General features: G+C 41.6%; 1 protein-coding gene and 1 long non-coding RNA gene across 2 annotated transcripts in view; one reads left to right on the top strand and one right to left on the bottom strand.

Moving 5' to 3' along the window:
• Positions 1-1,442: 1,442 nt before the first annotated feature.
• Positions 1,443-27,375, top strand: part of reep3b (receptor accessory protein 3b) — a 56,652-nt gene continuing 30,719 nt past the window's right edge. Inside the window, exons 1-2 of the mRNA XM_034107249.2 lie at positions 1,443-1,858; positions 21,649-21,721. Of these exons, the coding sequence (XP_033963140.1) occupies positions 1,827-1,858; positions 21,649-21,721 (105 nt within the window). The 5' untranslated portion in view covers positions 1,443-1,826. The remainder of the gene's footprint in view (positions 1,859-21,648; positions 21,722-27,375) is intronic.
• On the bottom strand, positions 6,401-7,214 carry LOC139435859 (uncharacterized). Its single transcript, XR_011645072.1, has 3 exons — positions 7,053-7,214; positions 6,602-6,662; positions 6,401-6,485 (listed from the first exon to the last, which is right to left on the bottom strand). It is a non-coding gene; the product is annotated as an uncharacterized lncRNA (long non-coding RNA).

Genomic DNA, 27,375 nt, shown 5'->3' with positions numbered 1-27,375 from the left:
TAGCTGCACACATACAAGCTCACACACATGTTTATGAGCTCAGATATCACTATACCCCAACACATGCACACACAGAGACAGGCGGGCTGGAGCTCACAGATGGGGATTGTGTGTGCCAAATTCTGTGTATGGAAAACTGTAATGAATATGATTACGACCTAAAGACTGGTGTGGTTTACGTGATGAGCCAGACAAAGGCAGTCCGCGGAATCTGTATTTCAGGTATCCAGTGCGCTGTCTTTTCCAGAGCCACTGTCCTTGAGGAATAAATGAATACAATCATTTATTTCCCAACCACTGTTTTTGTATGTTGCTTTGGCACATTTTCTCTCTATCAACCAAGTGTTAATATAGAACAAATGTTGTCTTTTAAACTGTAATGCATGCAGAATACAGCAATGTAGATGCATGTCAACAATATGGAAGAGAATACATCTGAATCTAAGGTTTAGTACAGGCGTAAGCCAGCCTGAGAGATGCATGACAAATAGTTCAAAGCAAATATGATTTTACATGCCAATCCCTGCACAATGCACATTTGGAAACCTTTTAGGATTTAAGCTCTGGGCAGAGAACATTCAAGAACATGTGTTTTATTGAACTGTTTTAGATTCATTCAAATGTGAAGGGCCCACTTATTTCTACAATCTACATCCGTGGAAGATGTGTCTTATTCTCCTTGTTTCTGTCAGGGTTTGGCAGGAAGTGGGACCCAGTAAAAACAATGAAATTGCAGTAGATTTAACAGAAAGCGAGCCTTTTAATTATAAAATATTGATTAACAAAGAAAAACTAAACATGTACATATCACGAGGAACAAAATGTACAGGAGCACAGGGAAACCTGACAGGACCATTGAAGGGGACGAGGACAAACCGACAGAGAACACTAGTGAAGACTAGGAAACTAACTTTGTAAACACAAAAACGAAAATCATGACAGTTCCATGTTTGTTTCTGAAAGACAATTCGATTCTTTTATTTGGTCAATTATTTTAATACTTATTTTTAAGAAGACGGCGATGGATCAATGATTTACACGAATCTGCAGTCAATACTGATATATGTTTCTAATGAGGAAGGGAATGCTGGTTTTAATCGTTCTCAAAGGGGTTTATTAAGATTTCTTCATGTCCTGTGCAATAATTAGTTAGGTGTTTTGAAAACAGCAAGCATCTGGTATTAAGGAGGAACCTGTCACGCTTTACTAAGGACACTAGAACATATATATAAGTAATTTTCTTTGCCATGAAAATGTTGCCCATAGACAACGCTGGGAAATCCACCAACAGTTTATTGCCTGCCTCACCCGTTGGTTGGAATTCGCCACGAATCGAAGACAGACCAATCAGAGACCAGGTCGGTGAGTTTGAAGTTCCATCGCTTCTGTCAAACGCAAAAGTCACATGGGCAAACATGGAGACCCAATGATAGTTGTTATTTGTTGTAAACAAGGTGAACTGGCCAATAGTTGGGCTCGGGAGGCTGTTCCTTTCCTGTCGACGTCACGGTCTGAGCACCGTTCTGGTACCAGGAACTGGTGGGAGCAAAGTATAGAGAGAAGGAGGAAACCTGGGGGAATGCAACAAAACGACAGGATACATACTGGATAGATACTCCATCGCTTAACTATGGCTACAAAAACAGAGCAGTAAGACTTAACGTTGTCTGACATGTCGCAGCAGAGATAGCAGCTGTTCTTGGATCCGCACATCGAAGTTTTGTCCGAAGAATTTTACAGCTAAAGCGACAGGCTAAGGCTAGCCACTGTTAACACCGGGCTGTCTTCTACCACTGACACAGCCCTGCACAACAAAGACAGAAAACATGGTGTCCTGGATAATTTCGAGAAGCGTTGTGTAAGTACCAAGATAATATATAATATTACTGAAAGTAACCTACAAAACTGTTATTTAACCTCATGGAAAAAATCGAGCTGCTGATGGGATTTAACTTTGTTAGCTTGTCTCGCTAACTTGTTAACGTCCTCCTGCTAATTTGTGACCTCAGTCCTCTAATTGTCTACATAAATGCGGACTTAGAAAACCAGAAACGACACAATATGTTTTAACAAACAGTTAATAGATACTACACTAAAACAGCAGTGTTCATTTTGTAATATAAATAGTTGTTAAATAGCTAGCCTTGATTGGCTAATGAGACTAAAGCTAATGCTAGCATACTGTTTATACGTCATGACCGTGCTCACAGCAGGTGAGTCAGACGTAACGATGTGTAACTTTTGTTCAGTATCGGTGAAGTGGAACATTTTTCGTTTTCCAAGTACATCTGTGAAGGAGTGTCAGGTACAGCTGTCATGTTGAATATATTATTAGCCAGCCGTGCCCAAAGTAACCTGGCAACCATAGGATAGCTGACAGGAAGAAAGGCAAATGTATCGTCATTAATGGACATTGTGTAGCTCTGCACGGATTTCTTTGTGTTCCTTGATTGCCAGTTATCTGTTGCGAAGCAGTTTGTGAATGAAGCAAAAGTATTCTGTGAGTCTCTGCCTGTTTACATTTAGGAATAGTAGTTGCAAAACTTGCTATAATGGAGGATAGGAATGTAGTGGAAAGGACAAAAGGTCCTCCTGTTCTCTAATGCAACTTTCAAACACAACTTTCTGTGCAATAATGAACAACATTTTTTGTAAAAGGGTTGTCACAGGTCAATATGGGGTCCTAGGCCTTGGTCTAAGTATAGGGAGCAGGTGAGCATTTAAGGCTTTCATGCCTGCCGAGTGCCGACCTTTCTTTTTATAACTTCCATAACTTAATATACCCTCCTACCTCGATGCTGCATTCTGCATGACAGAATGTACCAAGATGGATCCAGTCCATTATGTGTAACAAATAACTATAATGTGAACCTGACATTCAGCCTTTATTTAAGATTTGTACATGCATGTCAGATGTACTGTGCTGGAATTGAAGTCCTGTGACACAGTTCTGCATTTTTATGGGACAAAATGTAATTGGTCATATTGACTAAATGAATGGGATTTAGTGTCAAATCGTTTGACTGGGTTGATGTTACAACACACAGATATATGCAATGCTAATACAAACTGATCCTGGGAGAATTATGTGGTTTGTTTATTACTGACTTAGTAAAGTCAATGAAGTTCACTTCAGTTTGCATGAGGTGCTGAGTCTGATATAATACGATTTGGACATTATAATATTTGGGAATATACTTGCATAGATACTGGAGCTCAGGTCTTATATCTATGTTGGATGTAATGTGTCCCTGTAAGGAGTGTTCCAACATGTTTATTACAGTGGAATGAATCCAGCCTGCAATCGTAAATAATGTTGGAATTATGTAATTACAAATGATTAGGGATGATATGTTGAGATCATCCTGCTGAACTAAATGTTTAAGAGTCATGAACTGCAGTCCTAGTGCTCAAATATTTAGTAAATGTTGTGTACAATAGGAATGCTGCAGTCTGCTGCACCTCCCAGCAGAGTGGAAAACAAGCTTTTCAGGATCAGTAGGCTGCAAGGTGTGCCTTCATTGCCTGTAAATATAACATCATATAGTAAACACCTAAGCCATCTAATTTCTAAGCATGAGTAACTCTTCCTTCTCTTTCACATGCATTCACAGTAAGGCATGGCTAAGTCAGGATATTAATGACATAATAAATACCTGCCAAATCGTATTATGGAAAAAGATAAGTGACGTATGTATTTTGCCAAGCTGACTTCACAACAAGCTCAAATGTGTAACAAAGCAAAGCTAATGCTAACCATTTTGTGTGAGTGGAAGATCCAAAGTGATTAGCTTCTTAGTCTGGGAGGTATAGATCAATTTAAATTGCCACATGATGGACAACCCTAGTCTGCTAGTTAGCATAGAAGTCAATCTAACTAAATGTCGATTGAAGCAGTTTACCATTTGACACACAATTACCTTACCTGTGGGTCGTTACTAAAAAAACGTTATATATTACATATTACTTATTACTTTAAAAAAAAGTAATATATTACTTTACTTCGTTACTCTAACGCGTTACTTTACTCGTTACTTTACTCGCAGGGCCGCCCCTCCCTACAGGCAGATCACGCAGACTGCAGAGGGTGCTTCATTTGCGGAGGGAGCCTCATCGGAAGCGCAAATGCGGCGCACCTACAGTGTTACTCGTTACTTTACTTGACATCCTCACCCTGGATTCGGAGGTCCTCCTTAGCTATTAGCTTCACGTTAGCATGTTGTCTTTGCAGGTGCTTGTTGAGGTTTCACGTGGTGTTGCAGCAGTGGATAAGAGCTTCTGGCCTGGACACAGTTTGCACCTCACCGTCACATTCCTGTCCTTTCTTCAGACGAACTCAAAATAATGGGCATACCTCCACCCCTCGAAAGTTATCGCTGTTGCCTCAGCCATGTTTATGCACTGCATGTGGACGCGCAAGTCGCGCAAATGTTACGTAAATATAAACCTGTGGCGGAAATCCTGTCAAATCTCTGTCAAAGGGAGAATCTAACTGTAGTGTTATTACTGATTTTATAAAAGTAACGAAGTAACGCGTTTCGGGCAATTTTAGTAACTGTAGTGTGATTACTGAATTATAAAAGACACAATGTTGTCCAGTAAGAAGGCCTAATACTACGTTTACTTTGCGCTTTTCAAGGCTTTCAGACCCCGCAAAGCTCTTTTACATATACCATTTATAATTCACCCATTCTCACACATGTATACCCATGGCCATGTCATCAAGAGCTTTTCAGAGTTCACTTTCCTGGGATCAAACCACCAACCTTCTGATTGGATTGAAGTATGATCACACTACCTCACAGCCACAGTCACCCATCTCTAAATACCTTCAAATAATAATAGAAAATATTAGACATGTCCCGATCACGTGATTGGGGATCGGAGCCGATCATGTCATTTTCAAAAGATCGGAATCAGGAGAAAAAAATCGGGGACCAGGATCTTTTTTTATTTATTTTTTTATAAAATGTTTTTATTTTATTTAATGTTACAAAACAAAAATGACCATGTTCACGTCTTAAAGTAATCCCGAGGCCTTAGTTTTGGTTTAAAATGACACAACATCATGTATGTGTTGCTTGTTTTCAGACCTGGTTGCTTATTGCTCTCAAATCTGGCAACAGAGTGGGCGCAGTGTCTAATAGTAGCAGCAAGCTAACGAGAGGCTACGTTCAGCTGGTGACTCGGGAGTCAGGACAGAGAAAATGTCAGGAGTTTGGAAGTATTATAAAATTGAAAGCGAAGGCAGTGTAACAGCCAGATGCAATGTTTGCAAGGCGGAGGTTCCACGTGGTGGAAAGAACAGAGCTACGTTCAACCAGCGCCATATAGATAGAAGAGTTACGACACCGGAAGTCCAAAAACGGTTATCGTCACGTGGTTCATGTAGACGAGGATCGTTCCCCGGAAGTTCATGGCGGGCAATGTGAATACATTGATAACAGGAGATAGAACTACGATTTTTGTTAATTATTAGTGAATAAAGGTTATGATTTGCAATATTTATACAACAAATCGATATGTGTATGTATTTACATCAATATGTTTTAAAAAATAAAATCGAATTTGCTAATATTAAGTGATAATATTAGGATTAGTGTGAACAACTAGTTACATGTTACTAACAGTGCCTTGTTAAAGAGCCTGTTGCTGTTTATTTATAGCTTTGAATTCTTTCAAACCAATATTATCTTCTTAAACCTGTATGGTAGTCAGGAGCTTCACTTTCTAATGTTTATTGATACATTTAGAGGGAGGGGATCTAAAGTAATGCTTTACAATTCAGATTAGATTCATTTCTACCATTTTCTTAAATTCATGGTAGTTTCAGTAATCCCCTGGTAACTGAGGACACAAGTTATCTAAATGACTAATGTCATCTTTATGGCTTTCAGAAAGGACAGGAGACCGACAGGTGACTATCAAAGGACGAGCAGCAGCAGCAGGACTAGCAGCATATGATGATGATGATGTTAAATGTGTTGCTTTAGGAACATCCATTGCAAATACATGGAATTCAATAAACATTGAATAGCATATCATGCAGTTTGTCGGTGCCTTTTCCTCCGTGGTGTCCTGGTGTGCTGTGCTGCCTCCTAGTTGCCACCATGGTGTGCTGTGCTGCCTCCTAGTTGCCACCATGGTTTGCTGTGCTGCCTGGGGATGCTCCAATCGCTCCGAGAAAGGAGTACGAATATACGGCTTCCCCACTGACACAGAGCGGAGGAAAAAATGGCTGGCTCAAGTCAGCAGGAGCAATTTCACGACCAACAGCAACAAAATATGTGATGTAATTATATACAAACACTGCATTTGCACTTTTTCACAAAAACGAAAACCACACCATTGGGAAAGCTTAATGTTTTGTTTAATACAAAAAAACAGGGAAAGGCTTGAAAAACACAGAGTTGAGACTCATGGTGCAGGGTGAGGGTCTCAGTGCAGGTATTCAGGCTCCATTGAACCCCCCTCTGGTTCTTGTGCTGAAAGAGGGAGTAACAGACAGGAGAAAGGGTTATACACACACAGCACACCTATTGGATGGGAAATGCCTTGGGGAGATAACGTGTTTACTTATATAAAACAGTATTAAACTTACCTTGTGTTTTCACTCTCACTTAAGTCCCTCTCCCTTTGCCATCAGTCCAGAATCAGCTGAGCTGCAACATTATACAGACAGGTAATAATCAACATAATCACAAGGACACAATATGGCTCTGCTAAAAACACTCACTCTTACACGCACCAAAGTTATATTTATCTAATATTTAACTCCCTCCACCCCCGCATGCAATCCCGTTTAGAAGCCCCTCTTCTCTAATTCAACATGTTGGACGAAATGACATAGAGAGAACGGAATTTACAATTAAAAGGCTGTTCAACGTGTGTTTGCTAACTTGCTTCGGTATGCTAGCTTAATCTGTTATCTGTAAACGTTCCCTAAATCTACTAATTTAGGGATAATCCACTGACATCCTTTAATACACATGTTCATTAGAATCAGATGTACTGATAATATCCGCAATATAAATCTTTAAACTTCTTCTTACCTTTAAAAGTCCGTCACGAACGGTGTATTATGCTGCAACTCCACAGCTCTGCCAGCCTTGGCGCTAACTTCCGGGGAACGATTGAGAGGCTCCACGATCCGCCATTGCTGTAAAAAAGTGGTCCATTGGAGTGAACGGAGATGTCGTAACTCTTCTATTAAATAGCTCTGGGTTCAACACGACCAATCTAATACGCCACCTGAGAAACAAACATCAACAACACGACGAGTACACAGCGGCCACTCAGGTAACGGCACTGAAACAACCGACACTTTCAGAGACTTTTAAAAGGAAAGAGAAACTGCCCCAGAACAGTGAAAAGGCCAAAGAAATAACAGCCAAGATAGCTGACTTCATCGCGTTGGATGACCAGCTGTTATCTGTTACCTTTTTTTCTCTTAATGCATTGCATAAAGATCGGATCGGGAAAAATCGGTATCGGCAGATTGTCAAAATCAAATGATCGGAATCGGATCGGGAGCAAAAAAAGGTGATCGGGACATCCCTAGAAAATATGTTAACACATGCTTGCTAATGTGGATCATGTGCTTGCGGTATAACAGGAAATGCTTGGACAGATTCAGAAAATATGGTACATTGAATTATGTCAGTACATTTGGTTGATAAAGAGCCGCATTTTTTTCCCCTTCAGTTCTGCTGAATACAAATAACCAGCTCGGAGCGTTGTTGCTGCTGAGCAGTTCATGACCTGTTCATTTGTTTCTTTTTTTAATTGCCCACTCCCACCAAGTTAAGCCAAGTTTAAATCACTTTCTCCTGCAAGATGTCACAGCCGGGGGAGCGCACCCAAATCAAATTCAGTCAATCAGATGCCGAGTTGAACAATTGAAATCAAAGTTTAAAGTAGCGCTAAGAGTGGGACACGACACGCAATACAACTGCTGACCGCTGTCCCTCTGTAAATCTGTACTTAGCTCTAAGCTTTATGTTTCTTCCTGTTTATCAAAGACTTGAAATCTGTGCAGGTCGGCGAGACAATCTATATATGTGGGTTGTCTACTTGCAAGTTTTTACCTTGTCCTCAGTTTTGTCCAGAGCTTTACTGCTTCAACCTTCTGTACTGCCCTGTGTATTTGTGCAAAGGGGGATTCTTAGCAACATGTGCTCACCTCAGTGACCTTCCCAAAGAGCTTTAGATAATCTGTTTCCAACTGATGTCTGACGGATCTGTGTCTTGACCTGTTGGACTTTTTTGTGACTCAAGTTTAAATCCACAATAATTATTTTTCAAAAGACATTGTTTGCCTTAAGCAAGTAGCTTCCTACATTATTAATGCTATAACAAACATATTCTATTCTCTCTTGGTAGTTTTCTGCTTACCGAAAATAAGCACAGCGGGGCTAGTTTTTGAACGTGTATGTGATGTGTTAAGTCAGTATTTTAACGTGGGAAGATTCATGGCGCTCTGAGAACACTCTAATGTATGCCACTTATTTCCCCATGAGGAAATCCTCTGGGTATGTTCAGACCTGGACTGGAACCAGTCTCATTTGCTGTAGCAGCAGTTCTCTCAACAATCCCCCTCTGTGTTTTTAGGGGAAAGTCATGTAATCAAATTCTTATTCCTGAAGCTCAAACCAGATGGTGGGAGCTCAAATCTTGGAGATCTCTGTATTTTTTTTCTCCCTCCTCGGCTTCTCCCTCTCGGTATGTCTTGTGTTTGTATTGCTCTTGTTCTCTCTTTCTCTCTTTCCCTTTGCTCTCTCTCTTGTCCTCCTTTCCTCCCCCTCCCTCCATCTGGTTGTTGGTGGTGTACGGTGTCAGGAAACCAGAGTAATGGAGCTGGAGCCCAGAGTAAGGAGTATCTAAAAGCAATGGGACTATTTTCTCAGCTGCATGCAGAGAGAGGGGGAGAAGGTGTTGCAATTGGAAGGAGAGAAGGGAAATGGAGAGATGGTAGGTTTGGTGTAGAGAGGGAGCCCTACCTTTCACATAAATGTTTCAGTGCACATTGAACTTATTTCCCCTTAACTTGGTTTATGGAGACACTAATTGTGTCTCTGCAGGTCTGTTATGACTGACAAAGACAGAAATGTATATTTAAGAACTTTAAAGATATTAAAGAGGACATATTCTGCTCATTTTCAGGTTCATATTTGGATTTAGTCTCTACTGTGAGATATTACAATGCCTTAATGTTCAAAAAGCACTTTCTTTTTCTCATACTGCCTGTGCTGCAGCACCTCTTTTCACCCTCTGTCTGACAACAGAGCGCAGTCTGCTCTGATTGGTTAGCTGTGTTTCAGGCAGGGGGGGGAGTGTATGGGAGAGAAAGTTCTTCTGGAGGGAACACAGTAGTGCTTCACGATTAATCGAAAAAAGATCGTGATGTCGATTCAGACACCTATGCGATCTCATTTCTAAATTACGGCGATCCTATGACGTCATGCTGATTTTTAATTTTTTTTAATTATTTTGCTTCTGAATAATACCAACTTACAATGTAAGTAATCATACTTAAACGATGTAAAGCAAATATACTCTATACATTTAACATTAAAGTACCATGATCGCATGCAAATGGTAGTGTTCGGTCTGTCTCTCCTCCTCTCATGCCGTGTTCACGCTGCAGCCACGAGGGTTGCCAGTTTTTGCGGAAGGAATAAGCAACCAGGTCTATGAAAACAAGCGCAAAAGAACATGAGCATTTTAAACTTATAAATGTCGGGTCGGCTATTTGAAAATAACCTATCGACAAGCTCACAACCGCAACAACCATTATTACTTACTACCAAGCAACTTTACAAAAAGATAAGCCCAACGTGGCTTATAATAAGTATACCTGGCAACACCCACTGACTGCAGCACGTGAGGGCAGGAGCCGGCAGTATGTTTACAGAAGCGTTAGCATTAGCACTGATTAGCAAAGAGTGACGAGAGCGACTAGTAGTACAAGAAAAACAGAAATAAGTGAGACAGAAATGAGTGACGAGGAGGTCGAGGACAATGACAACAACACCGATGAAAATCCCGGTGGCGAACCGAACCGTGACCTAAAAACCGAGGTACGTACCGAACCGAAGTGTTTGTGAACCGTTACACCCCTAATCTTAAGACATTATTAATTTTTCTATCATTTTATCGGCATTGTAATTCCACATACACCCAGGACACAGAGCAAATCTCCACCTCGGGTCACTTTGTCATTTGTGTTTAGTTACACCAGAGAAGAAGCGGGGTTTACGTCCAGATTGATACCAACACGTTTTTTTCACTCAAGTCTCAGATTAGTTTAGAATCCAAAGGCTGTCATGTCTGCTTTCGCATCATCCAGAGACACGGTGAATCCAGCAGAGTGGATTTCATTTGAGAGCAGTTATTAGTCAGATTTGGCACAATAAAAGGAAACCGATACAAACAGTCAAGTCCTTGATCATGTGATGTGACGCGAGCCTGTTGATGTTGTTACTGTTGAGCTTGTTTATTACTGTCTTTATTCCCTCTGCACCGTGGGCCCAGCCCTGTGAGTGCAGCTCTTGCCCCTTTCACACCAACGCGGTTCCATGGTCGGTTTGGAGCTGGAGCTTGAAAAGCACAGTTTTTTCCTGTTGACACCGCAGCGGAGCCGCCTCTAAGCTCCGGAATCCGGTTAGTTTCAAGCACCAAAGAGTTGTTGGTCTAGAAAGCAAGCACCGCATACATCACGCTTACTGCAGGGGCGGGATCAACCTCTAACAACAACAACCCTAACCCTGTGTAATGTTGTTTTTATAGGCAATCATTTAAGCTTTGTTAGTTCCAGGTTTAATATGTGCAATAAGTTCATTTCAATAAGTTTTGCTATAAACATTAAACCAGTCCTCGACTAGTACCGATTTTTTTATTTTGGCCCACTGTGTAACTGTAAGAACTTTTGAATGTAGCATGTACCGACTGTAAAGTTGGTAGTAAAGTCGTCCCATTTCTTCCATTTTGTTTCGACAGAGCATAACCAAAACGAGTAGCGCTTCAATACAATTGGCCATTTTTGTTGTTGTCGATGTGAGGGGTTTCCGCGCGGTTTGGCTTTATGAAGCAGGCACGCAAACGTTGACGCAATCACGCAGCACCAGTCGGACTCTGGGCGTTGTGAACAGAGCGGGAGCTGAACCGAAGAACCGGTTCTGAACCAGAAAAGCTCTAGCACGGAGCTAGAAGGGGAAAAGACTTGGTGTGAATGGGGTAAGAGCTGCACCGTGGGCCCAGCCCTGTGAGTGCAGCTCTGTGACTCTCTCTGCACTCACAGCAAATTAGGAGTCATTGAGACACAAATACCTGCTATTATCACAGCATCATCAATTGCCAAATACAAAGACTTGTATGAAGTAATGCAACTACAACAAATGGCTTGGAGAACCCCCCACACAGACTGCTCTTCCAGTTTCTCCACTATAACCATGCATACAAACACACCAATGTAAGAGAGGGAAGGGATTCATTTGAGGGTGATTTATTCTCATGGTTCTCTATATAATTGAAACTAAAGCGCAGTTACATTGGTGTGTTTGTATGCTCACTCTTTACGTCTACATCTCGCTGTCAACTCACTAGTTGACAGCGAGATGTAGACGTAAAGAGTGAGCATGTACGCTTTGCTGTTTCTATAGCAACAGCTGGAAAATAAACTGCTGTGGTTGTTGGCGGCTCTCTGACTTCTCGTGTGTGTGTGTGTGTGTGTGTGTGTGTGTGTGTTGTGTGTGTGTGTGTGTGTGTGTGTGTGTGTGTGTGTGTGTGTGTGTGTGTGTGGTGTGTGTGTGTGTGTGTGTGTGTGTGTGTGTGTGTGTGTGTGTGTGTGTGTGTGTGTGTGTGTGTGTGTGTGTGTGTGTGTGTGTGTGTGTGTGTGTGTGTGTGTGTGTGTGTGTGTGTTGCTGGTATTCTAAACTCTGTACTGGTTTATCATTCAACTTCGTGTGAATTATTTCAATATTCCTATAAAGTAGCTCTTTCTTTTATCCCTCCTGCAACCCTGTCAGGATTGTAGCAGAAGACGGTCCAATAAGCTTTGTATAAGTATAGTATGTTCTTACGCTGTGATCAGACTACATTGTATTTTTGTCTTTTAAAATGGTAACTGTATCAGATTAGGTAATCCTAGAAGGTAGGGGTGTAACGGTTCACAAACATTTCGGTTCGGTACGTACCTCGGTTTTTAGGTCACGGTTCGGTTCGGTACGTTTCCGGTACAGCAGAAAAAATTATCACAAAACATAACATTTTTTTTTTAAATTATTATTAAACTGTGAATAATGTATTCACTCAAATAAATACAAAATATAATAAAATAAACATTAAGGTGCAGCATTTCGATGAACTGAAATAATCTGTATTTGAACTTTACTGTACTAGTACTCACAAAACATAAACTATTAGTTTTGGGTTTTTAATTATTATTAAACAATGAATATTCACTCAAATAAATATAAAATATAATAAAATAAACATTAAGGTGCAGCTTTTCGATGAACTGAAATAATCTGTATTTGAACTTTACTGTACTAGTACCTGGAGCAAGCTTGACATTATGACTTGCTTGTCATTGTATTTTCATGTTTTTTTAAAGAAAGATGAACTTGTCCACATTGCTTGCCGAAAGGGCAGATCAGCTGGCACTAGCAATGTCTCCTGCTGTGGAGAACACCCTCTCGCTAGGGACAGAGGTAGCAGATACAGCCAGGTAGCGCTTTGCTAACATGGCAACATAAGGATATTTGCCGTTTGTAATAGCTTTGGCTCGGTCTGAAGTTTTTGCGAGTGGTGGAGGCTTACATGCTAGCGGGAGTTGGGTTTGCACTTCAGTCTTTTGATACCGGTGATATTCACGTTCGGTGTTGCCTTTTCAAATGAGTGTGCAAGTTTGATGTATTGCCAGCCGCGTAACCAATTTTAGTTAAACAATGCCGACAAACAGCTTTGGTTCGGTCCACCTGTCTTTGTCCGTCATGCTTGTACGTAACTGCGAAATCAAAATGTTCCCAAACCGGAGACTTCAGTGATGCTGGAGGATTTTCGAGCTCAACTTTATCTGCGTTCGCCATTTCGACAGTTCCTCAAATTACTGACTACATTTGAACGCATCCCTCTGACCAGCTCGTCCAATGAAATGACTTGCTCGCTCTATGACGCGTTGAACACAATGGGAGCAAATTACTCTGAATGCTGCGACACAGCAGCACCTGAGATTACTTCCAAGAAGTTGTTCACGTTCTCAATTTTTTACGTTTAACGTTATATTCGTTCGGTACACTTCGGTACACACGTGTACCGAACCGAAGGGCCCGTACTGAATAATGTCGGTACGGGTACGTGTACCGCTACACCCCTAGTATACACACATAGACAGCATTTTAAAGGACAATATCACATCAGTTAGTTTTACCAGTGACACCTGGAGCTCGAGTGCATGTCCCATGTCCATGTTAAGTTTAACTGCGCACTTCATTGATCAGGACTTCAAACCACACAACGTTGTTCTTCAGTGTCAAGAATTCCCAGGGTCACACACAGCGGAGGCTCTGGCTGCTGCATTCCGTGAGATGTTCCGATCCTGGGGAATTCCCACAGAAAAGGTCCACGTTATTCTAAGGGATAACGCAAAAAACATGGTAAATATATAATGTATGCTACAGAGTTTCCGTCAGAAAGCTCTCCCGGATCTCCGCCCGCGGTGACTGACCGGTGACACACACTTCAAGTTAGACCTAACACACGTAGTCTAGCTATTTTATCTACCTTTGGAACAACCTAAACTAATTATAAATATATGTATTCTTCACTGTCGGGTCACTACTGGATCAGTGAGCTGCACGAGATACGGGCTGTCAGAAGAGAGAGGGGGGGGAGAGGAAACGAGAGCGCAATTCCGCTCATTTCTCCCGTGTTCTCCCGTGTTATTATTATATATTTATATACAGTCTATGGATATATTATCCAAAGTTATTAGTTAATGTAAACTTGAATAATATACTTAATTTGAATGTAATAATTATGTTGGCTGTTTGTGGAAGCGCCAGTGAATGAGCCCCATTAACTGAGTTTTAAACATCACTTTAAAATGGAAGATCCCGCCCGCTCACTCGATCGGATCGGCGATCGGTATCGGCCAATACTGATTCCGGCGATCGGCCCCAAAATTGGCGATCAGAGCATCCCTGTGTAGGTGCGGCGGACAGACAGGTCTCAGTTGGTTTGGTGTCCTATGCTTACTTTTAATACTTGTAAATACAACTTTTGGCCCGTAATTTATTTTCCTCATTGTAGCGACCAGAGAGAGAGAGAGGGGAGGGGGGGGGGGGGATATATCCGGTCTCTGATTGTGTTACGTTATTATGAGTGCTCTCATTCTTGTTTGATTCTGAAATTGTGTGTGTGTGTGTGTGTGTGTGTGTGTGTGTGTGTGTGTGTGTGTGTGTGTGTGTGTGTGTGTGTGTGTGTGTGTGTGTGTGTGTGTGGTGTGTGTGTGTGTGTGTGTGTGTGTGTGTGTGTGTGTGTGTGTGTGTGTGTGTGTGTGTGTCCGCATTTGTAGCCTGTTATTGTCTCATTATACCGCACTGTGAATGAATTAAAAGTAAATATTAGTGGTGCACGATAATTATCGGCCTGATAATATACAATAAATTTTTTGGGTAAAAAAAAGAAAAAGATACTGCGGTGTGGGTGGGTTGGGATGAGGGGCGCTTGTTTTTCACTCGCTCCTCCCCTTTTGCCAGTACTGTGGTATTAGTGGTTTAGGCAGAGGGGAGTTCTTCACAAATCCAGCGCTCCCTAACTCATGCCTGGCTGTGACGTAAATGGCGTGCGGCCGTGAAGCCAGGACAGTAAATAAACATGTCATCGGTAGTATGGGACTATTTCAAAGTTTCAGAGTTAGATAGTTCGCTTGCTATTTGTATTAACAAATGCAATGCAGAAGTTCCACGAGGAGGGAAAAAGGAAACGAGCTATAATACTTCCAACCTGATCAGTCACTTGAAACATCGCCATCGCTACGATGGTGTGTTAAAAGCGTACGAAGATGCCTGCGCTGCTAAACTAGCGGCGAATCCAAAGCCAGCTGCAAAGGCACCGGGGCTTTTACCTATCGACGAGGCTTTTGAAAAAGGCAAGAACTTTATTTGGGAAAATAAATATGGTCACTTTGAAGAGTCACAACTGTTCTTGGCTTTGTTTTGTTCATAGTAGTAATGCTCATGTCATTTGCTGACTACTAGGGATGCCAGCGATTATTCGATTATTCGAATATTCGCTACAGTCTCCATAATCGAATATTATTTTTAAAAATCGATTTTATTTATATATATATATATTTTTTTTTCTGGCTTAGTTTCAACCAAAATATATATAAATATATATATGCTGATAATAGTAATAGTATTAATAATTGTAAATGGTCATTGGTCACACCACCAGTTTGTTTTACTGTAAACTTGGAGGAAGTTTACAGTAAAACTTCTGCTGCTGCAGCACGCTACACACCGACCCCGCCCCCACCCCCCCTCTCCCTCACACGTGCGACTAAAGATGAACAAAGCGGCAGGTAAAAAGAGTTCCTCCTCGTGGAACTACTTCGAACTTACAAGTCCAAAGGAAGTTAAATGCAAGCTTTGCGAAAAGACGTTGGTCTATCACAGCTCAATCTCAACAATGCGTTCGCATTTGAGTGCGAAGCACGCCAAAGAGGTTACAGAGAAAGACGCAGCACAGCCGGCCATTACCAACTTCACTTCAAGGCTACGTCGTTGTGATGACATGCTTGTTTGTTGTTTGTACTGTTAAACATGTTCCAGTAAAGAAAACAACGGAATTCCTTTTTTCTTTTTTCTCCCGCGGGGGGGGGGGGGTCGGTCGAAAAATCGATTATTATTCGCCAGGGCTGCCGAATAATCGATTTTGATCATGGTCAGTTTCTGGCAACCCTACTCACTACTAGTCTTTTTTACCACCAGGTGTGCAAAAACTACAGGTACATTTAATATATATATATTATATTATTATCAGTATCGGTCTTGAGAAGCAGGAAGTTATCGGTATCGGTTTAAAAAAAACAATATCGTGCATCCCTAGTAAATATATAAGTGGTCATGAACACATCTGTCCATCAGACAGAGGGCTGCTGTGCCCCCTGTCATCATTAATGGACGTCTCTTTAAAATGACCACACAGAGGAGAGGAGTTCTCATTTCTCTAACCGCCTGCTGCTTCCCCTCCTCTCTCCTCGGCTCCCCTCCTCAGTCCTCCGCTCGCATCTCCTGTGGGCGGGACTAAGTCTCGAGGATAGGAGTCGAGGAGGGGAATCTCAGAAACGAGACACGGCCATGGTCTACTTGTTGCATGGGCTGCTGGGTAACAAAAAGCTCAACAAACATTAGGCAAAGTGAACCGACACACTGCTGTCTTGTTCTCAGTTGTTCAAGTAAATGTTCAGCAATTCTAAATGAAACCCCACCAGTCCTTGTAAAGGTGAACCATTTGAAGACACAGTAGCAGTTTGTTTGCATGTGGTAGAGCTGAATATAACGGAATGGTAGAGAGATAATATTGGAGGTAATGAGAGCCAGAGATTTAGTGAGCAGATCAAAGGAACGCTCTGAAAAAGAGCAGATGGAGATGTGTCAGCACAGTAACATCACTGTGCAGTCACACCAACAGATTGATGAGCAGCCAGCAGTCGTTCATTCCAATGAGAGTTGGTGACTTGTGGCAGCTGTTGCAGTGGAAGCATTGCTGTGATTTCTTTGTTAATTCATTATAAAGGGGTACTCCACAGACATTGATGTTTTTTTAAAGGTTCCTTTAGGTGTTTGAGACTTCTACTGCATGCATGGTTAAAGTAGTGTAAAGCTATTATGCTGAAATTGTTGCTGAGCGCTGCACTCGACTTTGACTTTAAATGATTTCAACTTTGACCTAGATTACAGTTTACCTTTTGGCGGGCAACCAATGAGGTGTCCGCTGTATGAAGCTGCACAGGCTACCATGGGAGGGAACCATAGAAACAAAACTAACTAGCTGTTTTTATCAAGAGGCCCTGTGCCCAACCTCGTGGTGACCAAAGAGCAAAACGCTTATCGCATAAAGGCAGCGTTTGTGTTCAGGGGCAGTGGGTGAAAACTGATGTCATGTCACTTGAATAAGGGTCGTTTAGGGCTGCAGACCAAAGTACAATAATGTAATCGATCTGATGTCGTGGAGTTGGAAAGAAGTGGGCAAAATTAAACACAAATACCATGCGTTATTCCTCACCGTAAGACCTCAGCATTCATTGAATGTGTGGTGGGAACAAGGCTTTATTGTGTTGGACCTGTTGCACTAGCAGGAAGTGTTTCTCTCTTCTGCCCCTCCCTCCTCTCCTGATGTCAGTTTCAGTTCTGGGTCGGTTTAAATTCAGCAGCTCCAGTCTGCCAGGCAAGGTTGCCAGCATGATCCCCGTCAGTAAGATCACACCTCCTTTGTATTATCTAGTCCTCTTACTTGTTTTTCTTTCACTTGATTTTATTCAACATGGCATTGGTATTACTACACTGAACAAAAATATAAATGCAACACTTTTGTTTTTGCTCCCATTTTTCATGAGATGAACTCAAAGATCTAAAACATTTTCTATATACACAAAATAACCATTTCTCTCAAATATTGTTCCCAAATCTGAAACAATGTGTGATAGTGAGCACCGAGATAATCCATCCCACCTCACAGGTGTGGCATATCAAGATGCTGATTAGACAGCATGATTATTGCACAGGTGTGCCTTAGGCTGGCCACAATAAAAGGCCACTCTAAAATGTTCACTTTTATCACACAGCACAATGCCACAGATGTCGCAAGTTTTGAGGGAGCGTGCAATTGGCATGCTGACAGCAGGAATGTCCACCAGAGCTGTTGCCCGTGAATTGAATGTTCATTTCTCGACCATAAGCCGTCTCCAAAGGCGTTTCAGAGAATTTGGCAATACATCCAACCGGTCTCACAACCGCAAACCACGTGTAACCACACCAGCCCAGGACCTCCACATCCAGCATGTTCACCTCCAAGATCGTCTGAGACCAGCCACTCGGACAGCTGCTGCAACAATCGGTTTGCATAACCAAAGACTTTCTGCACAAACTGTCAGAAACCGTCTCAGGGAAGCTCATCTGCATGCTCATCGTCCTCATCGGGGTCTCGACCTGACTCCGGTTCGTCGTCGTAACCGACTTGAGTGGGCAAATGCTCACATTCGATGGCGTCTGGCACGTTGGAGAGGTGTTCTCTTCACGGATGAATCCCGGTTTTCACTGTTCTGGGCAGATGGCAGACAGCGTGTGTGGCGTTGTGTGGGTGAGCGGTTTTCTGATGTCAATGTTGTGAATCGAGTGGCCCATGGTGGTGGTGGGGTTATGGTATGGGCAGGCGTATGTTATGGACGACGAACACAGGTGCATTTTATTGATGGCATTGTGAATGCACAGAGATACCGTGACGGGATCCTGAGGCCCATTGTTGTGCCATTCATCCACGACCATCACCTCATGTTGCAGCATGATAATGCACGGCCCCATGTTGCAAGGATCTGTACACAATTCCTGGAGGCTGAAAACATCCCAGTTCTTGCATGGCCAGCATACTCACCGGACATGTCACCCATTGAGCATGTTTGGGATGCTCTGGATCGGCGTATACGACAGCGTGTTCCAGTTCGTGCCAATATCCAGCAACTTCGCACAGCCATTGAAGAGGAGTGGACCATCATTCCACAGGCCACAATCACTAACCTGATCAACTCTATGAAGGAGATGTGTTGCACTGCGTGAGGCAAATGGTGGTCACACCAGATACTGACTGGTTTTCGGACCCCCCCAGACCCCCCAATAAAGCAAAACTGCACATTTCAGAGTGGCCTTTTATTGTGGCCAGCCTAAGGCACACCTGTGCAATAATCATGCTGTCTAATCAGCATCTTGATATGCCACACCTGTGAGGTGGGATGGATTATCTCGGCAAAGGAGAAGTGCTCACTATCACAGATTCTTTCAGATTTGTGAACAATATTTGAGAGAAATGGTTATTTTGTGTATATAGAAAATGTTTTAGATCTTTGAGTTCATCTCATGAAAAATGGGAGCAAAAACAAAAGTGTTGCATTTATATTTTTGTTCAGTGTAGTTAAAATGTTTTAATTCATTTAAGGCTCGGCATCAGTTTTTTGTCTTGAAAAACAGTTATTTATAGAGACACTGTAAGTTCTGTAACATGGGGTCACTATAATCATCATTGTTCTGAAGTGCAGTACACTTTTACTGTGGATGTAGTTTGTCAACCATCACAGATGTTGCCATACTCTACACCGTGGCATCTTTTCCTCTACTTTCTGGTTGTGTTACAAGCAGTGTTCTAAATCACAAGAGGCTTTATGGCAATGTTAGACTTTATAGGATGGTTGCATCAATGTGAAGATTCTTATCAATTTTTCAGGTATTTAATATGATGGGTTAACCAAAACTGAATCACTGGCTTTGAATGGGCACTAAGCCCCCTGAATTGTTCACATCAAGTTCACCTTAGTCCTGCTCAGTACCACTCATCCTTTGAGAACAGTTGTGTAATGTCTTCACCACATATTTACTCAGCTTATAAGGAAGAACCTTAAAATGAAGTGTTCTTGAACCATAAGGATATCTTACCTAGGTATGGAAAATATTCACTGATTGTATGTGTACATCCCGTAAAATTCCCAAAAAGTTTTGTGAAGCCGCCATTTTATTATCCTTGCATTAGCATTATTAGCATTAGCCCAGCGCAGAAACGCAGAGAGACTAATTTATGGCAACACAAACTAAAACATGGGAGCGGTGGAGATGAGGAGGTGTCGGCGTTCTGGCGATTTACTCGGAAGTCAGTCCCCACCTCCGGGTACTTCCGGCCGGGGACTTTGGGCGGCAGTATACGCCGTGAAGTAGTTTGCGGCCTGCCAGTAAACCCAAAGCAGAAGAAGAAGAAGTGACGTCAGCGGCTTCATTTGCCTAATCCACCCCCAGGGACTTTTTCCGGTGTGAACGCGATCTGTACTTAGTTCATGAGAACTAAAGAGTTCTGATGAACTAAGTTCTGATGAACCTTTGTGGGAAAAGTACTGCGGTGTGAATGCGCCTAATGGCTGCTTGAGTCTGATACAGATCCAAAAGTTGTTTCTTATTGGCGAACATTTACAACGTTTTAATTGGGGCAAATCATTTATATGTATTGATTTAGCTCTTATCTTGATATATACTTACATAATACTTTTTTGGGGAAAAACAATAGAGAAACTGATCATGGATAATGATTTGTAAAATCAAATCGCGTGCGTGTGTGTGTGTGTGAACCTGCACACATGGAGCCAAACCCCACATTACCCCTATCCGCTGCACCAGATTACAGGGGAAACATTGAGTCATTGTCTTGTGTTCCAGTGGTTTCCAAACTGTGGGTCAGGACCATAGACTGTATATATAAAGGGCAGGACCCAACACCCGGTGTCTATAACACTGGTCATAGCAGGATAAAAATAAGTCCCCAGATTGTTCTGCAGAAACAGATGATGGCTTTTAACTGGAAAATCACAATTCCGCATGTAAGGCTCCGCACACTTTGGATTATATGGTATACTACCATTTTGGGTTGAGTGTTATATTCTGTGTGTGGAGAAACGATTGTGACTCTAGAAACCAGACAATAGAATGGTGCAGTGATGACGTTTTATTCTGAGCTGCCATGGAAGTAAGCAAGGGCTCCCTCAACAAAAAGCCATGGGTTGTTTTTTTTGGATTTTGGATTATAGCAACAAAAAAAGAAGCTCTGTGGCAAAAAAAGTGCATGAAATGTACACGTTTGTTCGGCAGCTTTATTCTCCACGTTTTGACACCACATTTAAGTGTTTAATGCGTAAATGCAATCAGCAGTAAAAAGCTAACCTTGGGCTATCAAATAAATACATCACACTCGCATTGCTGCTTATCACCACCACTAAGATAAAGTAGGCTAATGGTGTTATGGCATGATCAAGTTTAGTCGTCTCAATTAGTCAATAGTTAGCAACTGACATTTTTAAGACGCATAAAAGCTGTAAACGTTAACTATTAAAAGCTGTAGATGTTAACTGTTGGGGTCTTTACTGACGTATTTTATGTCGTAGAACAAAACATCACAAATATATTCACATTGTGTTTACTCCAGACCTTATTTCAGGCATCTAACCTAAAACACATTTGACTTTGAGACGATGGAATCGGAAGTTGTAAAATGCTAACACACTTCCGGCAATACGGACAAACTGAAGCCTTTAAGATGTACTTAAATGTTTATCCTACCGTGTGAAGATAAACCACCAATAAAACTTCTACTTTTAGTAAAAACAGACCTCTTATTCAAATCATCTCTTGGAAATGGAATGTCTCATCAAAGTGAGAACACTTTCCATTCAGGCAGGAATTTCAATGTATTCAATGTGTTCAACATGTTGACAACATTTCAGCAGTGCCTAGGTTTGCAACTATGCAAGATGTATTCGTGAATTGCTTACGGGGTTATTTAACATGTAACAGAAATAATATGCTTCATGTTGTTTGTTCTCTCTCCCTGCAGGCTTTTCTTTGGGACTCTGTATCCTGCGTACTACTCTTACAAAGCTGTCAAGACAAAAAATGTCAAGGAATATGTAAGTAAATACAAATCACTGAGTGTGGATGGCCTGCTTGATGTTTGCATGTTTCTACAACGCCCACTCACATAGACTTAACCACTAAGCTCAACCTAAGATCAAATAGTATTTTTTAACAAAATGCCTCGATACAAATATTGCAAAGATATTGCAGGGTTGGTAATTGTCCTGTCTTTGATGTGGTAGATGACCCATCTCCTGTAATGAGTCTCTTGTAGCCTGTAAGAGTCATGTGTTCATGTCCTGTGGTATAATGTGCAACAGTGCAATCTAAACAATCAAGTTGTTGGCTTCAGGTGAATAATTGAGATCCCCTCCATCACTTGGTATAAATACTACCCAAGATACAGTTGGAGTTCATTCCAACCATTTCACTTTTGTTTTGTTTTGTTTTAGTTTCGATTAGACAAAAACGAATGGTTCAGATAAGGGCACCCAGTTAAGATTTAATAAGTGCAAATAAGTCAAAAAAACTGACAGGAAACTTCTTTAACTTATCTAAACCCACTCTCTAGTTTACTTATGAGACTGATTAAAAGAAATCTCTTTGAAGGATTTCATAATTGAATTGTTATCATAATACATTTCTAGGGGCAAACAAAACTGTTGATAGTTATGTAAATACCATTTAAAAAGATGCAATATAGATTTGGCTATTGTCTGATATAAAGTAATATGTTGATGTCAGTCACTTTGTAAAAGAAAGAGTTCTGTCCTTTTTACAAAAATAAATATGTGAAAATGTAAATCAGATTATATTTATGAATTGATTATATGTTAAAATGTTTGTTTTTGACAGAAATGATCTCATAACTGTACCTTCTCCATTTACATTTGATGGAAATATTGGAATTCTTAACTGAAATCTCTTGATTTGTATGATTGTCATTTTGTTGTAGAGATTCTTCTCTGTGTAAGGGTCACCTGATGACAGCATTCAGGTTAAGAAACCACGTACATGTGTTGTGTATAAGTCGTTTTCCCCAAAAACATTGAGTGTTGTGTCACAGCACCAATTCCATTTTAACTCAGCGGTTGATGGGCTCCCATACATGAATATGGATGTGAGGGCTGGGAGGGGTCTTCTCCGTGGACTCGGCTGATGTAAGTGATGTCAGTGAGAATGAAATCCCAGGCTGAGTTATAATACATCCTCACACAGCTTTAACACACCAGCTCCCACAGCCAGACACACGCAGCAAGCTTTTTGCAGCCTTTTCCTCTTTGTCTTTCTAATATAATATGGCTGAATTCAATATTGGAATATTGATATAACGTTTTATTTTTATTTGTTATGTTAATTCAGTTGCCAGGTTATTAAGTCCATCTAGCGAGACATTTTAACTATGATATAAATGTGGCGAACTGAGATTATGTTCTGTCACTGCATTGATGCATTATCGTCCACGTCTGCATCGGGATGCATCTTAGAAACGATTATTTCAACACCCCTCAAAGCAATAGATTACTGCAGCGATGACACATTTTTGTATGTGGACCCGGAAGTTGGCATAGCAAGGGCTCCCTCACTAAAAGCAATTGGATTTCGGAATAATCCAGAACATATTAAAATTGGAGTACTTTGTAAGCTTTTCAAAACGTTTGAAAATCCAACCAAAAACTCATTAAAAAAACAAAAACTCGACCTTGAGACCAACTAGCCAAGAAGTGCTAAAATGCTGACTCATTTCCAGGTGTAGGACTCATTCCTCTCAGCTGTACCCTCTACACGCTGTACCCTCTTCAGTAATGTCAAGAGGAGTGACTGAAGGCTAGATCTCCCCACAGGATGAGCTAGGAGCAGCATCCACCACGGTTTGCACATTAGTCTCCAGCCTTCACCATTATCTAACCAAAACAAATGCATGACATTGAATTAAGCTTTTAATAAAACACACCCTCCAGCCCATTTGTTAATTCTTTACTGCCTATTTCTGTGTGCCTATATGCATGCTGACAGTCATGTTTCCCGGTCAGTATCGTGTTAAACCCTCTCAACCTCTATTAAAAGTGAAAAATGACTGGTGGCACGGTATGGAGGACTAGACACGCTCTCCATGCCATACAAAAAAATAAGAAATTAGATAAATCCTTCTAACTAAGGAACTTTCTAGGCGACTGGAACAGCTAGCGACGCTGAATGAAATATTAAAAAAAAAATCGACAGCAGACTAGAAAAAGCTGCATCTAGGACAGGCATTCTCAAAGTCCGGACTCCGGTCCGGATCCGGACAGAACCACAACTGTCTCTGGACTCTGAGCAAATTATACTTTTCATATGTATTATCTGTATTATCTGTGTTATCTGCGAGACATCGCCACAACGCAACGAGTCAAAATGATCCGCTATGTCCATAGACTGCAAACAGCGCTCTGCATGTCTGGGGAATGATAAAGTGTTGAATAAGGGCCGTTAAAGCCTTTGACCCCAGGCTACAGTGTGCCGCTCCACTCTGTGTCAGACAAGTAGGCTTCTTTGCTGAGCAATCTGGATGCCAGACTGACATGAATAGACTTGTCTGGAGGTCTGTTTTCTCACTGCTTACATCTCATAAAGTGAGGACTGACTGCAGATACAGTATACTTCTTTATTTGTGTTTAGACAAGCCCACTTTTCCCAAGGACATTCTGCTTATAGACTTCCTTGGATAAAGTGTCAGCTTTAATGGCAACATTACTGAATCAAAACAATAGGTACAATAATATGACATATCTACTGTCATTTTTTACTTTATATAAAAACCTATAAGTAAAACCAAACTCAAATGACCTTTTCCACAAATGATACATACTCATAGACACTGAAGTGCTGTGCAAGTTCATTCATGTCCTATTAGAGTAGTTAGCCTGTCGGTACTAAATCAGTTCTGATGAAACTTGTAACTTCAGTAAAGATGCAATAGAAGAAATTGAAGAAGATTAACTGACAATTGTTGACCGAATGTTTGGATGCTGAGGCAATTGACACAAAATCGCACATTTAAGTTGAAAATTCTCATCTTTTTGTCAAATCTCAAATGAAACCTGGTACTCATAAAAAGCAGAGTCTCAAATAATTGGCCAGTATAAGCAATACTGCTTGTCTCCCCTAACACCAGTGTTGGGACTAACGCGTTACTGTAACGCAACTACCTTTTGCGGTAACTAATAACGTTACTAGTTTCCTATTCCCATTCAGTAACGCCGTTATACTGTGATTTAAAGGGGTGCGTTACTGCGTACATTATGTGATCCAACTGAACCGAATCTCCCTGCGGATGTAACTTACAGGCGAATACAGTGATGTCCTCTCACAGTACCATGGAAAAGTGAAAGTGACCAGAGAGGAGTGATGATTGGTTAATGCGAGGTAACATTTCAGGGTAAGCCAATCATAGACAGAGTTGGGCGGGTCTTGCCTTATGGGGAAAATACACAGATAGACACACAAACACTTGCTAACACACACACATACAGTAGGGCAAAAAAGTATTTAGTCAGCCACCAATTGTGCAAGTTCTCTCACTTAAAAAGATGAGAGGCCTGTAATGTTCATCCTAGGTACACTTAAACTATGAGAGACAGAATGGGGGAAAGAATCCAGGAAATCACATTGTAAGATTTGTAATGAATTAATTGGTAAATTCCTCGGTAAAATAGGTATTTGGTCACCTACAAACAAACAAGATTTCTGGCTCTCACAGACCTGTAACTTCTTCTTTAAGAGCCTCCTCTGTCCTCCACTCGTTAACTGTATTAATGGAACCTGTTTGAACTCGTTATCAGTATAAAAGACACCTGTCCACAACCTCAAACACACTCCAAACTCCACTATGGCCAAGGCTAGGGATGCTCCGATTGCCAATTTCGGGACAGATCGCCGGAATCAGTATCGGCCGATTCGATCGAGTGGGCGGGGCCTAAATGGAAGATTTAAACATCACTTTAAATCTTCCATTTAAAGTGATGTTTAAAACTCAGTTAATGGGGCTCATTCACTGGAGCTTCCACAAACAACAATCAACTTAATTATTACATTCAAATGATGTACATTATTCAAGTTTACATTCACTTTGGATAATAACACGGGAGAAATGAGCGGAAGCGCTCTCTTTTCCTCTCTCCCTCTCTCTCCCCCCTCTCTCCCCCTCTCTCCCTCTCCTGACAGCCTGTCAGTATCTCATGCAGCTCACTGATCCAGTAATGAGTGACCCGACAGTGAAGAATACATATATTTATAATGACTAGTTTAGCTTGTTCCATAGATAAAATAGCTAAGTGTGTTAGGTCTAACTCTTGTGTGTTTCGCTCTGCTTACCGGTCCGGCGGGAGGAGCTGCAGGATTTCTGCTTCACACACGTTGCATACCGCTATTTTACTGTCACCTTAAAATAATGCCAGACCGGTGAAGCCATTTTGGCGAGCTTGTTTTGCCGCACACAGAGAAAAGTGTCATGTATTTTACGTCATGCGATCGGCTCTCGCAATCGGGATGTTTAGAGAGCACCGAACGATCGGTAGAGAGTGAGTATCGGCCGATCTTGATCGGTGACCGATCGATCGGAGCATCCCTAGCCAAGACCAAAGAGCTGTCAAAGGACACCAGAAAAAAAATTGTAGACCTGCACCAGGCTGGGAAGACTGAATCTGCAATAGGTAAGCAGCTTGGTGTGAAGAAATCAACTGTGGAAGCAATTATTAGAAAATGGAAGACATACAAGACCATCTCTTGTATAATCTCCCTCGATCTGGGGCTCCACGCAAGATCTCACCCCGTGGGGTCAAAATGATCACAAGAACGGTGAGCAAAGATCCCAGAACCACACGGGGGGACCGAATCCATGACCTGCAGAGAGCTGGGACCAAAGTCACAAAGGCTACCATCAGTAACACACTACGCCGCCAGGGACTCAAATCCTGCAGTGCCAGACGTGTCCCCCCTGTCCAGGCCCGTCTGAAGTTTGCTAGAGAGCATTTAGATCAAAGGTGCCCAGTACGTCGACCGCGGGGGCAAGGCTGGTAGATCGCAAGTCATTCATAAAAATAAATAAAATCCAGCTCCGTTAAAATAGTCAAAACAGGTTTTGATTCCTCCTCCCTTGGCCTCCCTGCCACTTAATTCAGGAGTTTACTTGATTGACAGAAAAAGCGACCTATCGCTTTCCAGTCTGTTAACCCAGAATGCAAAGCGATACAAAAACAGTCAAGTGCCGGGAAAACTCAAATTAAGTTGGAGACAAACAACAAAATGAGTGCGGGACCGAGCAAAAAGCTAAAGACATACCACTTCCACCCAGAATGGGAGGAAGAATATTTGTTTGTGATGTCACATTCAAAGGTTATTTGCCTTATTTGTAAATCAAGCGTCGCTCTGCCAAAGAAAGGTAATGTAGAGAGGCATTATCGGAGTGTTCACAAGGCATATGACAGCGACTTCCCTCCGAGTAGCGAGTTGAGAAAGAGAAAGGTCATGTATTATTGCTACACAAACATTATCTCGCAGTCTTAGTGTCGCCAACTCGTTTCTAACATGCAAAAAGAGAAACAAATGCGTCTATGGTCGGTGTATTTTCGACCTTTCCAATCCAGACGAGATCTCTCTCCCGTCTGTGTGCGAGGGGGCGGGGCAGTTTACATACACGCGGCTGCTCCATGCAGCAACACACACATGG

This window comes from Pseudochaenichthys georgianus, chromosome 19 (genome assembly GCF_902827115.2).
Source record: "Pseudochaenichthys georgianus chromosome 19, fPseGeo1.2, whole genome shotgun sequence".
In the NCBI taxonomy this organism is placed as follows: Eukaryota; Metazoa; Chordata; class Actinopteri; order Perciformes; family Channichthyidae; genus Pseudochaenichthys; species Pseudochaenichthys georgianus.
This window is presented reverse-complemented; position numbering and strand designations above follow the sequence as displayed.